This window comes from Tauraco erythrolophus, chromosome 1 (assembly GCF_009769465.1).
Source record: "Tauraco erythrolophus isolate bTauEry1 chromosome 1, bTauEry1.pri, whole genome shotgun sequence".
Lineage (NCBI taxonomy): Eukaryota > Metazoa > Chordata > Aves > Musophagiformes > Musophagidae > Tauraco > Tauraco erythrolophus.
The window spans coordinates 121,213,324-121,229,592 of NC_141465.1; the positions used below are offsets into that span (position 1 = coordinate 121,213,324).

Sequence of the window (16,269 nt, forward strand, 5' to 3'; positions counted from 1 at the left end):
AGGGGCAGTTTCTGGAGGTCACTTATCATGTGCTACAAGGAATTGGAGATTGTTGTCTTTCACAAAGAGCCAGGTCCCTTTAACGTCTCTGAAAAATGAGGTGCTTTTATCCACATGACTGATTATAGATTTAGATAATTGTAAGTTTAAAATACTGGTCCAGTTTAGGAATGAAGAAAAAAAATACTGTCCAATAATATGATTGTGAAATCAAGGGTTTTCGGGCAAGGTAAACGGTCATGTGTTAGCTTGCTCCTAAAACCAAATTTATTTTCTGTGCTGCTGTGGGAGATCAGAGGATGTTATAAACTGAGTCATGCAGTTATTTACTTTAGCAAGCACACAACTGATATAAATAGGGAAACACTGGTGAGCCTTGGACAGAAGAAGAGATTGAGAGGTCTTGTGGCAAGGGCTGATAGGACAAGGAGGCAAAGATGAAGACAAAGATCCTTCCTTTCCTTGGGTTACTATATGTTGCATGTTCTTGTGCTTTCCCCGTGGTTCCAGAAAAGGAAAAAGAAGACATGCAATTTGCTAAGGTAAGGACTACAGACAGAACTTAAGAAGCAGTTTACTGAGAAAATGGATGTAATGATGTATTAGTGATATAGAATATTTTTTTAACACTTCTCTGCATTTGGAAAGAAACATTTATGATTTAAACTGTTGCTTTTTCTTCCCCGACAGAAATATCTGGAAAATTTTTATGATTTTAAAGAAGAGAAAAATTCTCTCTTTAGATCAAAGAACCTCAATCACATGGCTGACAAAATCCGACAAATGCAGTCATTCTTTGGGCTAGAGGTGACTGGGGAGCTGAATCGTAAGACACTGGACATGATGAAGCAGCCCAGATGTGGAATACCAGACGTCCGTTCGTACAGCACCTTCCCACAGAGTCCTAGGTGGAAGAAAGAAGATGTGACATACCGGTAACATATATTAAAGCATATTTCACTGTACACCACAGGGAAGCTTTGTGAATGCTAGGCAGAAGTAATGCCTGTGGGTTCTTTACTGTTTATTTCTGTATTTCTCCATATAAAAGCCCCATTCAGGATGAAAGGGCCACAAATGTGAGGACTATTCACATGCTTTGCTTTAGGCTTCTAAATAGTGATGAAAATACCAAAATACGAGTTTACATTAGTTATTTAACAGCCTACTAAATAATATACCGTGGATATATGATTCGATGATTCTATGATATATACTGTAGATATATATATTATATATAGTGGATAGAAGGGATAAAACTGAGACCATATATGTTGGGATTTCTGGAAGACGTGAAAGAAAACTTTGAAAAAATCCTCTGTTATGTGAGCAAATAATTTGAAAATAAACAACTTGAGACACATAAATAACAACGATTAAAATATTTGACCTTGATACTACGTGCTCCAGCCACATGTGATTTGATTGCTTCTAATTCCTTTCTCCTTATTTCACAGGATTTTGAACTACACTCCAGACATGCTACAAGCTGATGTAGAGGACGCAATTGCAAAAGCCTTCCAGCTCTGGAGCAGTGTCACCCCTTTGAGATTCACCAGGCTTTACAGTGGTGAAGCAGATATAATGATCTCCTTTGCAGCTGGATGTAAGGGGACGACCTGGCTTGGGAATTATAAGTGTTTGTCACTTTTTTTTACAGAGATGATGAAAAGCATCACTTTTTCTTTCCTTTTTTTTTTTAGTTCATGGTGACTTCTATTCTTTTGATGGTCCAGGAGGAACTTTGGCTCATGCCTACCCCCCTAGCAGTGGGATAGGAGGAGATGCTCACTTTGACGAAGATGAAAACTGGACCAAATTTACTACCTACGATGGTAAGTAACCTTGGATACTACATTGCCTGTTTTTCATTCGACAATGTTTCCTTAAAAAAACTGTAAAGTCACAGATCCCACAGCCGTAGTTCCAGTACTGACTGAGATGTAAAATGTCAGTGTGATTCAGTAAAATGATTCTGCATATTTTGACCTGGGCTGCTCATTGCAGTCCTCTGAACTTAAGGCACAAACTGCAATTGCAGCTCCAGTGAAGGAAATGAGATTAGCATGAAACAGCAATACTAGATAATCGTGACATTGTAAGGCAGGGAATTTTCACCCTCACGTAATGACCTTAAAAGTTGTAATATTGAGCTCTCACTATTTATTTTTCTTTATGATTTAAAGTGATGGAAATCTTTAACTTCTGCAAAGGAAAAAAAAATATCTGGAGTTTGTTGCCAAATACAATAGTGAAATGTTCTGATTTCCAGCAATCTCCAGGGATGATAGCCCACGTTACTGGTCTTCGTGGTTAGTTACCAGGTGAATTCCATGTCATTTATGATTCCCAAAATTTGACCAAATGACTAGACTGTTCTCACCCAGTTTTCAGTCATTATTAACATTAAAGAAACTCTTTCATTGTTGGCAGGAGAATTTCTGCAACGTGAGCAAAAACTGTCCTCAGATTGGTTTCCCTGTGAGAAATAAATGTTTATAATTGGAATCTCGCTTCTTTGCTAGGATTCCAGAGACTCTCTTACTTGGGACATAGTTAGATTTTGCTGTTTTATTAACGCTGTGAACGATGTATCATATTTGAGAGGATGACATCTGTATCCCATTGCCATGCAAGAAAATGTATTTAGTGTTTGTTCTTTGTGCTGGATTTTTTTTTTTTAGGATACAACTTATTTCTTGTTGCTGCTCATGAGTTGGGCCACTCACTAGGTCTCGGTCATTCTAATGTCTTCGGTGCTTTGATGTATCCTATATATATGGCCAAGGATACAAGGGACTATAGACTTCCTCAGGATGATATTGATGGCATTCAGGCCCTCTATGGTAAGTAAGAAGCATCATTTTTTGGTTACCTAACAGCTAAAAAGAACTAAACTTTCTACTGCGAGAAGGATACTAAGGTTTAATTTCCTTATATTATTTTGGGCAAATCTCTTGGTTTATTTGTGGCTAAGAGTCCATATCTGCAAAATCGAATCTGTGGGCTGCTTCCTTGTCAGTAAGTCAAAAAGTCCAAGAGCCATTCTCTAAAGAACGGAGAGGAACAGCCCATGTCTGTAGTATTAAACTCTCTTACCTTCCACAAAAGGGTGGTCACATGTACAATTGCCCTTTGGAAATGATGTTTGCTCTACATTAACTCCTGAGCACACACAGTCTGAGACACCAATGGCTTGTCAAGGCAAAACAATGCCAGAGATCATTTTAACAGTCAGCAACGCAGGTAGCCATATTAAACTGACCCGAAATTTTCCTGGCATTAATTTACTTGTTGAGTTTTAACCTTAAGAAACCTATGCATTTGGCTCCATGTGATATATCCTGAAGCTCTGCAACATGAAACACACTAATTCACCTTCCAACTCCACACTCTCCACACTTATCTATTTCCTGAAGGACCTCCCAGGGAATCTCCTGCACTTTCAACAAAAGCTTTTCCCCCACAAGAACCGACTGAAACAACACCTGCAGAACCACCAACTGAAATGTCATCCCCGGAAGAACCAACAGAAACGACACCCCCCAAAACACCCACAAGACCAGAGGACTGTGACCCTCATTTGACTTTTGATGCTATCACCACTCTCCGTGGGGAAATACTGTTCTTCAAAGGCAGGTAAGGGCTTTCATTTCTAGCAATACCTTTTTGAGAGGCTCACAAAGGCAAAGCATAAAGGCCAGTTCAAGGAATTTATCTTCCCTTGGTTACAAAGGAAGATATTTCTTTCTGAAAGCGTCAAGGCAACTTTGCAAAATTTTACTAGCCCAGGGGGGCTGAGTAACACGGTTTACTGACAGGTGAGTAAAATGTTTTAAGCCATTGTCAATCATCACCCAAGTCTGTTAAAACTGTGCAAGGCTGAATAATCCCAGAGTCACTCCTCAGCCTGCAGCTGCTTCACATGCAGCACCATCCTTGTCACACCACCCCACGTGTGGGTCAGGGAGCTGTGGAAAATGTCACAGGTGACTTTGGGTGGCATTCTGACCTAGGAGACTGCACTGGACCAGTGCCCAGTACTGTCTCTAGGAAGCCCCTCCTGTAACAGGTGTCCACTTTTTGGACATGCTCTGACACTAGGCACTGTAGCGGGTTGTTGGTTGGGCATGTCCACCCTGGGGAGGGAGAACAGTATGTCAGGCCCAGAGTGTCTTCCACTTCTTGAGTTGGCAGTTATGTTTTGATTGAACAAGCTTCCTTTGATGGTGTGGGTGTGATTTCCCCTCTAGAACACATGATGAAGAACTGTAACTTAGAAATGTAATAGTTTTCAGGGAAAGGGAGGAAGGAGCATTTCCTGCTTAAATTGGGTTTTAACAAGCTTCCCAAGAATCATAGAATCATAGAATCATAGAATGGTTAGGGTTGGAAGGGACCTCAAAGATCATCTAGTTCCAACCCCCCTGCCATGGGCAGGGAAACCCTCCACTACACCAGGTTGCCCAAAGTCTCATCCAACCTGGCCTTGAACACTTCCAGGGATGGGGCATCCACAACTTCTCTGGGCAACCTGTTCCACTGCCTCACCACCCTCAGAGTGAAAAATTTCTTTCTTGTATCTAACCTAAATCTGCCCTCTTTCAGTTTAAATCCATTGCCCGTTGTCCTAGCACTACACACCCTTGTAAAAAGTCCCTCTCCAGCTTTCCTGTAGGCCCCCTTTAGGTACTGGAAAGCTGCTATAAGGTCACCCCGGAGCCTTCTCTTCTCCAGGCTGAATAGCCCCAACTCTCTCAGCCTGTCTTCATAGCAGAGGTGTTCCAGCCCTCGGATCATCTTCGTGGCCCTCCTCTGGACTCATTCCAGTAGCTCCATGTCCTTCTTGTGTTGGGGACTCCAGAGCTGAACACAGTATTCCAGGTTGGGTGAATATTTAATGAACATTTGAAATTAAGAATGTAGCTGTGCCTACCTGCATAGGACATAGTGAAGACAAAGCTTCAATTGTCAGCACTACCATAGACATCACATGCTGTCTTGGGCAAGCCATCAGGGTGTTATTGGAGAGGTCTACAGGGCCACCAGCTCTAGGTGCACCTGCCTGAAGAGAAGGGTTGGACAAGATGACCTCCAGAGGTCCCTTCCAACCTTAGCCATTCTGTGACCTCAGAACAACCAGTAGTAAAGGGCACATGACTATGAAAGAGCAGGGCAAAGTGAAGCACTACATCCCAAAAGGGGTGATACTTCTGCCTCATAGGGAGGACTGGTTGTTGCACCCAGACAGTAGGTTTTAAAGTACATTTCTGTGCTACTGATATCCTAGTGAAACACAAACAGTGAAACACTGCTGTTTTCATTTCTATCCATCAGCTATGTCTGGCGCAAAAGTCCATATTTCTCAGGCATTGAGCACGACACCATCTCCTCGTTCTGGCCATCACTGGCAGCTGGCTTTGATGCTGCTTATGAGATTGACAAGAAGGATCAAGTAATATTTTTTAAAGGTATTTCTCTTATGTTTCCATCAGTACTTTTTATGAGTGAATAAATTTATAGTAGTGCTGCCAGTTTTTATATACTCTATATCTTATGTAATAATAATAGCAGTAACATAATAATAATTATAATAATAGTAATAATAAAAAAATTATCATTTTCATTTTCAAAATGCCGTTATTGTCATTAACTAATGCTGTTTCTCAACAGCTCTGTATGATATGATATTACACTTCTTTTGTCAGTGAAACAGAAGATCACAGCTGAGACAAAATTGATTGCCTGTGTTAAGTTATTTAAATACATTTCTAAAGGTGCCAAACACACCCCGAAAATATGTTGAGTGTTAGCTATTGAGTATATAACACTCCAACAACTATAAAACGTGGAATATCCGACAGCTCTGAAACATTCAAACTTACGTATGTCCTAGAGAGTCATGCTTTCAGCTGGACATCTGTGCTATTTACTGTGCATTTACTACACAGAAAACTCCAGGGCTTGTTGAAAAGGAGCTCAGCCTCCTCAGAAATCCCTGCTAAATTTTTCTGTTTTCCTGTAGATGACCAGTACTGGGCTGTCAGTGGCTACAGTGTACAGCCGGGCTTCCCCAAGCCTATTCAGAACCTGGGCTTCCCCACAAGTGTCAGGAAAATTGATGCAGCTGTTCATGATCAAAAAACCAAGAAAACGTATTTCTTTGTAGGCAACAAGTACTGGAGGTAAGGCTCATTCTTCCTTTGCACAGCAGATACTCAAAATAATTTTCAAAATGTCAAGTTATATTAGAATTTGTACAGTAAGTTCATGGCTTCTTGTTGTCAGCCTTCTCAGCCGTTATAAAGCTGAAACTCGGAAACAATTCCTCATGTCTTTTTGTAGATCTAAGTCTGTAACACCTGAGGTAAAGACAACATCCATTTACTATTACCAGTCTATAATTAACAGACAAAAGTAAATGAGCTTTGTTTACTCATTAGGAATCAGTGTTACAGGGAATTAGTATAAAAAGATAACATGAGTAGCTATTTAGGATACAAGTGCTCTCTGAAATTTATAAATGACAAATCTTTCAAGAAAGCTATGAAAGGAGATGAAAATATTTACTTTTTAAAAAACAGTTCAGCTAAGCTGTAATGTTAACCCTAACAATTAACCTGTAATATTTTCCTGAAAGAATATTAGCATACCAGAAGCTTACACTCCACTCATGGGGTCACTTCATAGACTGAATGCTGTAAAAGTAAAATATCCAGTTTGAATAATTGTTTATTACTCAGTATAAGTCTCATCCAGCCTTATTATCAGTCCCAGGGAATTGAAGGCAACTATTAAGTCTGATGGCCTTGCATAAGCCACTAAAGATGTGAATATTCACACAGCTGGTTTTATACAGTTCTCTAAGATCACAGATGCTCGCATTTACTGGATTTTCAGCTGAGAGTAGGCTTGTTTAGTAAAAATTCAATCTAGTTTCAACATTGAACATAACATACTTGTTTCTTCTTTTCATGCAATTTCTTTATTTAGTTTCAACGAAAATACCCAATCAATGGAAAGGGGATATCCAAGAAAAATAGCAGCTGACTTCCAAGGAATCGGCCACACAGTTGATGCTGCCTTTCAGAAAAATGGTAAATAAACTAAAACGTAATTAAAACCAAAACAAAAGACCACCAACCAAAGCCAAAAAAGTATGTTTCAAACACATATTTATATATATGAAATGTTTCTTCTGATTTTTTTTTAAATCACCCAAGTCAATAGCAACTGTATATCAATATGTATACTACAAGGAAATATTAATTTACCAATATTTTATCCTTCCAATTCTAGGACATTTCTACTTTTTCCATGGATCAAACCAGTATGAGGTTGACATCAAGAACAAGAAACTCATCCGTATAATGAAGAGCAACAGCTGGTTTAATTGCTAGAAATATTAAGTGATGGTGAAGGGCTGTATTTGTACCAGAAATGTTTTTTCATCTTCCATGGTTATAAACAATATCATTCAGCTTTTACTGTGCATCTGAGTCTGAAATGATGGCCTTTGATAAATCTAATTTAAAACCTTAAAAATGTAAAACTTAATGTATAGTTTTAATTTATTTTGTTTTCCAACTATTTATTAATCAAGTTGTTTTTGAGTAATAAAGCATTTTGCTCGAGTATAAGAGCATTCTGTGTTCTGATTCAGTCCGCTGGAGACAGGGCATCTGGTATAACTGCACACAAGCCCGAACGGCGTCAGGACCCCACTGCCATTTTTAGCAGGGCTCGGTGTCCATAGCAGGGAAGTTCAAGAGAAGTAGAAGCAGGGAGGCAGTTTCAACAGGCAATAAGAAATGACCTGGGGAACAGATGAGGGAAATGAAGACAGTCAGGAACAATGTGGGGGAGGCAGGAGGCCTGTGAGAAGCTTCTCGGGCTCCAAAACCAGTCAGACCTGTCTCTGGGCCAGGTCGGACCCTTCATCCCATCTGGCCAGCACCGAGCCAATCAGCACCTCTGCCAATGCCATATTAAGGATGGGGACAAAGAGACCTGAATCAGGGCTGGACCTGCAGTGAGGAGAGGGGGGAAATGGAAAGCTGACCCCCCCCGGCCTCACAGGTGGGCTAATGCCCATGCTGGGCCACCACCACTCAACTGGAGATGGCTGTGGCGGCACGGCTTGGAGAGCTCCAAACCTCCCTGGTCCTGGGGCACCCGCTGAGCGGAGCTCATCCTGCTGGGACTGCTGAGGTTCATCGGGCCCGGCATGGCTGCAGTGGAGATAGGACTGAGGCCATGCAGACACCAGGTCAGTGAAGATGGAGCAGGAGGAGGTGTGCCGGAGCTGAGACTCTCCTGCAGACCATGGTGAGATGGCAGCGGCCCCCCTGCCGCCCCTGGAGATTAATGCTGAAGCAGAAATCCACCCACAGCCCATGGAGAGCCCCACGCTGGAGCAGAGATGCCTGTGCCTAAGGGAGGTTGTAGATTGTCTCTGTGGAAAAGCCCCCCGACGCTGCTGGATACTGACAATGAAACAGAGGTGCATCTGCAGTCCGTGGTGGAGCCCATGCTGGAGCAGGTGGCAGCTCCTTAAGAAGCCATGACTCTGTGGGGAAAACCCCACGCTGGAGCAATCTGATGGGTAAGGATTGCATCATGCTGGAAGGACTCACATTGGAGAGGTCTGTGGACTGTCCCGTTAGGAGAGGATCCACTGGAGCAGAGGAAAAGAGTGTAAGAAGTCCTCCTCCCTTAAGAAAGAAGCTGCAAAACCAGCGTGTGACAAATTGACCTGCAAACCCCCCCCTTAAAAAAACAAACGTCCCTCTGTGCAGCTGGGGGAGGAGGCGGAGCTGGGAAGAAGGGAGGGGTGATGGGGAGGTGTTTTAAGATCTGGCCTTTTTTCTGCTTGTCCTCTCTGGATGAACCATTAAGGAATTAAATTGATTTGTCTCCAAGCTGAGTCTGTTTTGCCCGGGGCCATGGCTGGTGGGTGACCCCTCCCTTTTCTTATCTCGACTCTCAAGCCTTTTGTTACATTTTTCTTCTCTCCACCTGACCCAGGGGGAGGAGAGAGCGAGGGACCTCTTTGTGGCTTTTCTGCAGGCTGGGCTAAACCACTAGAGGTGGGCAGAGTTGTTGATAGAGGGGGACATGAGCTACCAGAGATAAGGATAAGTGTCCTATTTGAAGATGGAGGCTGCATGCAGGCAGGATGGGAAGTTATGGAGATAAGGTCATGGGATCCCAGGGAGTCAGGGGATTACCCCTGCTGAGCCATGACCATGTTCCACGATAATGGAGTCAGGGCTGGTGGTCCAGCTCACAATGCTAGACAAGAAATCACTGGTAAGAACCACTTCCTGGAGCAAATAAGCCAAAGGATTAGAAGAAAAACCAGGATTTTCATGTAAATACCAGAGATGAATCCTCCAGTGGAAGAGTCGTGAGACACAGAGAAAAGTACATGCGCTTCCTCCATCTGCCTCGTTTGGGTTGCCCTCACAGGGCAATAGCTCAGTGACTAAAACACTCCTTGGGCTGTAACAAAGATTGATTGAAGTCTATCCTATCCTTGAAGGGATTTGATCCCATCTTTCACAACACTACTCTGATGATGTGATTATACAAGGAAGTCGACCTTTGTCAACTTCAATAGAAGTCCTCTTTCTTATTCCTCTTTCCTAGAAAAATTGGCAAAGGCAGCAAGAGGGGATGGGAATGGCTGATGAGGACAGTCTTCCAGTTACCATGGCTCAAATCCCATTATCATAGAATCACAGAATGGTTTGGGTTGGAAGAGACCTTAAAAATCACCTAGTTCCCACCCCGCTGCCATGGGCAGGGACACTTTCCACTACATCAGATTGCTCAAAGTCTTATCCAACCTGACTTTCAATGCTTCCAGAGATGGGACAGCCATAACTTCTCAGGCCAGCCTCTTCCAGTGCCTCGCCATCCTCACAGATAGGAATTTCTTCCTTACATCTAATGTAAATCTACCCTGTTTCAGTTTAAAGCCATTGCCTCTTGTCTTATCACTACCTGCCCTTGTCAAAAGTCTCTCTCCAGCTTTCTTGTAGGCGTCCTTCAGGTACTGGAAGGCTGCTAGATCTCCCCGGAGCCTTCTCTTCTCCAGGCTGAACAACCCCAGCTCCCTCAACCTGTCTTCATAGGAGAGGAGCTCGAGCCCTCAGATCATCTTTGTGGCCCTCCTGTGGACTTGCTCCAGCAGCTCCATGTCCTTCTTGTGTTGGGGACTCCAGAGCTGAACACAGTACTGCAGGTAGAGTCTCACAAGAGCTGAGTAGAGGGGCAGAATCACCTCCCTTGATCTGCTGGCCATGCTTCTTTTGATGCAGCCCAGGATATGGTTGGCTTTCTGAGCTGTAAACGAACATTGCCGGCTCATGTTGAGCTTCTCATCAACCAGCACTCCCTCACTTCTCATCAACCAGCACTACCTCAGGGCAGAGGTGAGATTTGCTCCTGATCTTCTGCACGGGGCAGATCCCTCAGATGTCTGATCGAAACAGATACTAACATCCATCACACCATCTATCAGGGCCAGGGGAAGCCATATGTCTCTCAATGTACCCACAGACCCACTGTTCCACTATGCTAGCAGACAAGACCAATGACAGGCAGCTGAGATGCTGTCATGCCTGATCTTGGAAAACCTCTTCTCTGCCATGTTCTGCTCCTCATGCATGCTTTGTGCCAAGCTAAGTGCTTACTGAGCTCTGCTAAAGCAACGCCTAAAACCAACCCAGATGAGAAATTAAGCTGTGAATCTCAGCAGGGCTCAAAAGTCATGTAGGGACTGAACAGCTCAGCATTGCCACAAGGGCAGTGGTGTACCACAGTGAAGTCATGGACTGACAAGTGGGTGAGCTCACCTGGCAGCAGTCCAGGCAGGGCAGAGACACAGGAAAACTGGTGTTGCCCCAACGTCTCAGAGTATCTTTCTCAATAGCTTGTGCTATGTACACAGTCTGTCCAGAAGAAACTTCAGTCCAAGGACTTCATCTGCCTCCAGGGCTAGGCAGGGCGCTTGTGAGTACTGCTTGTACACAAAGAATGTAGTTAATTCCCTTTGATTTGAAAAGTGTCTACACACTCTGATATCCTAACTAGATACCTGCTTGTATGTGAAGGCTGCCTTCAGGAATCAGGCCTTTAGGCTCTGGTTGTTGGCTGAGACTTCAAAGTGTTTAAGGAGGAATCGAAAAGAACATTTCAGCAATGGTTAAGCAGAACATTGATGATGTTTTAAACTTTAGCAACAAAAAAACAGTACTTTTGTTTTAGGAAAGGCACTGAAATTCCTGGCAAATGTTATTATAATACCTAATTCAAATGCATTTGGAAACAGGAGTGCTGGAGCTGTCTGTCTACACTCAGCAAACAAGAGAAGATTTCTTGTAGCTATGATTTTGTTATAACTCAGAAAGATTGCTGGAATTAAAGGCCTCTTGGGTACCAGTAGGGAAAATTTGTCCATAAAAGTAATTTCAAGCACTCAACCTCTATGAATACAAAATTCTAGAGTGTGAGCAGGCATGAAAAAATAGACACACACACACAAAAACACAGTTACATCTGAAATTCTTGACTGCACAACTGTTGTCCCAGATCCAATGTCTTGCACATGAAAACTTGGGCAAAAATGTCCTTATGTCTTCACTGGCAGTTTAATAGGACCCTTATGGAGTATTAGCTGTGTGAGCTTGTAATAGTACGTTCTAACACAAAGATGCCAGGAGCACAGGAAACAAAAATATTCTGTGGAGTGTCTGCTCTCCTGAAACTTCAGTTACATATACCGGGAGCTTCTAAATGCTGTGACAGAACAACGGGCTCCAGACCTGGGCATCAGAAGGTTCAGTCACAAGCACTCGCTCTGTAACTGGAAGACAGGTTTAGTCCCACTAGCAGCAGTTGTCATATGTTGCTTTTTGGAACTGTGTTACACAGAATTCTTTGGAGATGCTGTAACAAGGATCTTCTGTATTTCCTCTGTTTGTACTGATTTTCAAGACAGTTGCTGTAGTTGCAGAGGAAATTTGGAAATATATGTCTAATGCTGTTCTCTGTGCCTGGGATTTAGGCTCTTCCTGGTTAGGTTTTGTGCACAGAGCAAGACTCGACTCACAGGAACAGACAGCACTGCCACAAATGTGGAGAAAATGAAGAATTAAGCTGCCAGGAAGCCCCACATACTCAGCACTGGAGAGCGAGAGTGACCTGTGTGCCAGCTGACTGAAACAAGAGGGACCTTGTCAGTAAATCGTCACTGCCATGCTGGAGACAGATGACTGTTTTATAAAAGGCAGAAGTAGGTCACACACTTGTCTTCATCAGCAACATGACATTTATGAGGGTAAGTCTGTGCAGCCAGGTCCGAGGGTTTGCAGCGCAGCCAGGACGGACATGCCGAAGGCGCTGAGTTACATACTGCTTATCACGACACAGGCTGAAGCTACAGCTTTGCAGCTCAGAAGATTCCCGTACATGGACCTGCTCTCCCAGGCTTTGACCAGGGGTCCTGCACTGCTACCAGAGTCCAGCCTGGCCAGGATGCTGCGGGTGCACAAGACAGCGGAGTGGGGCATTTTCAAGCTCCACGTAATTGAGCCCTTGCCCTTCGCAGAACAAAATGACTTAATTACATCCTGTTGAGGGTCTATGAGATGGTCTTTCACTTTTCTCTATACTTCAGTATGCATTAGTTTTTAAATATATAAACTGTCCGTTAGCAATAACCTTGCCAGAAAAGGAGCACATTTTAACACTTCTTGTCAGTGTTACATCTTTCTCTCGTACAGCTAGCAGGGGCTGAGGCTACAGGAATCCATCCATTGACTCTGAAAGAGGGAAAGACAAGGGCAATCTTAAGAGATTATCTAGGCACTTTTAGAGGTTGAAAGGAGACCATAGCAATTTTCATACTCACTTCTTTAAGCCAAAACAAGAGATTGTCATTATATATTGTACTACTTTTGGATGTCACCTCAAAGGACGACACCACAGAAGATCTCTGTGGTTAAGGAATTTTCTTCATAAAGCAGATTGTAGGTGACTGAAAAATGTTTGAGGAGGTGATTGATCTGTTGAGGGCAATGGTGAATAGTATTGTTCAGCCAACAGCTCAGCCGCTCGCTCACTCCTCCACCTCAGTGAGGTGGAAAGGAGAAAAATGTAACCAAAGGCCTGAAGGTGGAGGTAAGAACAGGGAGGGATCGCCCACCAACCATGGCCTGGGCAAAATGAACTCCACCTGGGGACAAATCAATTTAATTCCTTAATAGTTACTTGAGAGGATAACAAGAAACAAATCCAGATCTTAAAAACATCTGTCTCCCCCTATCCCTCCCTTCTTCCTGGCTCCACCTTCTCCTCCAGCAGCGCAGGGCAACAGGGAATGGGGGCTTGCAGGTCAGTTCGTCACACGTTCTTTCTGCTGCTCCGTCCTTAAAGGAGGAGGACTCCTTACACTCTTTTCCCTGCTCCAATGGATCCCCTCCTCACAAGACAGTCCACAGACTTCTCCAACGTGAGTCCTTCCCATAGGATGCAATCCTTACCCATCAGATTGCTCCAGTGTAGGCTTTTTCCCCACAGAGTCATGGCTTCTTAGGGAGCTGCCCTCTGCTCTGGCGTGGTGTTCTCCATGGACTTCAGATGCATCTCTGCTTCATCATCAGTCTACAGCAGCAAATGGAAAACATTCTCAACGACTCCCTTTAGGCACAGGCATCTCTGCTCCAGCGTGGGGTTGTCCATGAGCTGCAAATGAATCTCTGCTCCACCGTTAATCTCCACAGGCGGCAACAAGCTGCAGGGGAGTCTCAGCTCCAGCACACCTCCTCCCACTCCATCTTCACTGACCTTGGTGTCTGCATGGCTGCTTATCTCAGATCTTGCTCCTCTCTCCAGTGCAGCTGTGCTGGGCCTGATGAACCTCGACAGTCCCAATAGGACAAACTCTGCCCAGCAGGTGCCCCAGGAACAGGGCGCTTTGGAGCTCTCTAAACTGCACTGCTGTGGCCATCCCTAGTCGAGTGGTGGTGGCCCAGCATGGGCAGCCACCATCCCAGGAGGCAAGGGGTAGCCCCCCACCTCCATCCTCTTCTCACTGCAGGTCTGAGCCTGGTTCGGATTTCTTTGTCCCCATCTTAAACAGGGCATTGACAGAGGTGCTGATTGTCTTGGCCCTGGCCTGAGGAGGATGGAGAGGTTCGACCTGGCCAGAGACTGGTCTGACCAGTTTTGGAGCCCAGGAAGTTTTTTAACTGCTACTTACAGGGGCTCTCTCTGCAGCCCCTCCTGTGCTACCAAAACCCCATCACATAAACCCATATATGAAGAAAAGTGGTAAAGGAGTTGACAGGGTAGCAAAAGGATGTATTTGACAAGGCTGCTAATCAGAAAACTGTATAAATTTTATCAACAGCTTCCTCAATGGTTTTGATTGCCTCTAATGGCCCTTTCATTAGAGAGGAAGATGAGTGAGGAAAATTTAGCAAGTCCTACAGGCTGCTAAGTTACTTCTTACCTCTAGAACCGTGGAGATGCTGTAAACATAGAGACACTGTGTGGCAAGAGAAAAAAGTTGGATAGTTATAGTGAGTCTGTAAGTATCAGAAGCTATTTCTGCAGAGTGGTATTGTGTGTGTGTAAGCTTCACTGAAGAACTCTGCACCTAATTTTTAGATTAAATTTACCCACTTGGTTAGAGTCATCTAAAATAGCTATGCGAGTAGAGTCATTATCAAAAGCTCCCCCAGGGAATTGCTTCCCCTTGGCCCAGCTGCCCTATTTCTGGGTCATTCCCTGACCCTGTCCATCTCCTTCCAGGACCAGGGAGGGGCCTCTGCCCTAACGTGAATGCCTTGGTTAAGTGTCTGCTCTCAGAGCAGGAATTCAGTCCTCTGTGACTAGACAACCTCTGCAGAGTCCCACCAGCTTTGCCAGGATCCGGCCCTGTTTCAGCTGCTCAGACCACAGCAGTTCCCGATTCCCGCTGTGGATGGCCACAAGACATGCTGTGCTCTGGGGATCCTTCTGGTACCAACACAGTGCTCTTCAGCAAGAAACAATTTCAGCAAATATCTCAAGTGTACAATATATTTGTAATTTCTTCTTTCACAACTCTATTATCCTGCCAGCTCTGTGGGAGTATATTTCTCTGAACACTTAACGTCCCACCTGCCCTGCAGTGCTGCAGGTGTACCCTAAATCCTGTGTCAGCCCCACCAGAAGTCTCAAATACAGAAATCTATCTCCAACAGCTGTAGAAATCTCTCTTTAGGATTCCCAGAACCTTCATTGTCACTTCTGTTGTGTCCTCATTTGTGGCAGTGCCTGGAGGGTGCAATGGGGCTGGAGCAAAAGTGAACACAGTGCTAGAATAGACCTGATATTGAGTCTCAGCAGTTCTTACCACCATCAACAGACATGGAGAACAGAGGTCTCTCTCCTCTGAAAGGGAAAGCCAACAAAGAGTTTCATCCAGAAGCTTTGATGCTTTTTAAAACCTTGGAAACTGGTGAATAGAAGTGGTATGCAAACACCTTGGCTCAATTTTTATAATGAGTTTAGCTACACTGAGAAATGTGGGTTTATGTCCTTGCATGGCAGGGGGTTTGGAACTAGATGATCTTTGAGGTCCCTTCCAAATCCTAACCATTCTATGATTCAATGATTCTATGACTTCTACGTTTTCCTGCAGACGAAAGCAAGTTTCACCCAGGTAAGAACTGTATCAGTGAAAAACTGCATAAACAAAGCACTACTTCAGCAAGCAGGGCGTTTCAGCATTAAGCTTCTAATTTTTAAGGACTCTACTAAAGGGAGAAATGATGGCACTATAATCTCCAAAAGTAAATGCTCCTGCACAGACAACTACAAAAAAAAAACTAGAAAAATTTTTTCTACTTGTAGTCTACAGTCCTGCAACCTTCTGTGGATATTTTTAACTTTAGGTACTTTAACAACACATTTGAAATCAATAGGAACTTTGAATGGAAAACACTAAAGAGAGATGTTTTATGTTTGTTTGAGTAAAGCTACATTTTAATAACTACAAGGTTAATGAAATTAAAAATTAAAAATTAACTACAGGTCTATTATCACCTCATTAATCATATTTCTGTGTTGCAAAACCTGCACAAGGGTGGAACCGGATGAAAGACAGCACTAATCTTATTTATGATAAAACCATTGTTTTGCATGGATTCTGTTGCTAACTAGAAATTGTGAGAATCCGTGAGTCAGGGATTGGAAAGCTTTATAAAGCAAACA

The 16,269-nt window shown here is 43.6% G+C and overlaps 1 protein-coding gene across 2 annotated transcripts; it reads left to right on the top strand.

Moving 5' to 3' along the window:
- Window positions 1-437: 437 nt before the first annotated feature.
- LOC104370475 (stromelysin-1) lies at window positions 438-7,400 on the top strand. Of its 2 annotated transcripts, none has more exons than XM_009980623.2 (10): window positions 438-542; window positions 691-935; window positions 1,458-1,606; window positions 1,704-1,835; window positions 2,685-2,846; window positions 3,420-3,639; window positions 5,338-5,471; window positions 6,026-6,185; window positions 6,994-7,097; window positions 7,300-7,400. In XM_009980623.2, the coding sequence occupies exons 1-10, from the start codon at window positions 438-440 to the stop codon at window positions 7,398-7,400; spliced, it is 1,512 nt and encodes a 503-aa protein (XP_009978925.1). The 2 variants fall into 2 exon arrangements, with proteins under 2 accessions (XP_009978925.1, XP_086469891.1); XM_086613765.1 differs by having other exon boundaries at window positions 3,495-3,639.
- Window positions 7,401-16,269: the final 8,869 nt, after the last annotated feature.

What these genes read in the sequence shown, in the direction of transcription:
- LOC104370475 (XM_009980623.2), top strand. Translation starts at nt 438, where the DNA reads ATGAAGACAAAGATCCTTCCTTTCCTTGGGTTACTATATGTTGCATGT. An exon ending in AAAGAAGATGTGACATACCG is followed by an intron (nt 936 to 1,457) that starts GTAACATATATT and finishes CTTATTTCACAG; the next exon opens with GATTTTGAACTACACTCCAG. An exon ending in TGGCATTCAGGCCCTCTATG is followed by an intron (nt 2,847 to 3,419) that starts GTAAGTAAGAAG and finishes TATTTCCTGAAG; the next exon opens with GACCTCCCAGGGAATCTCCT.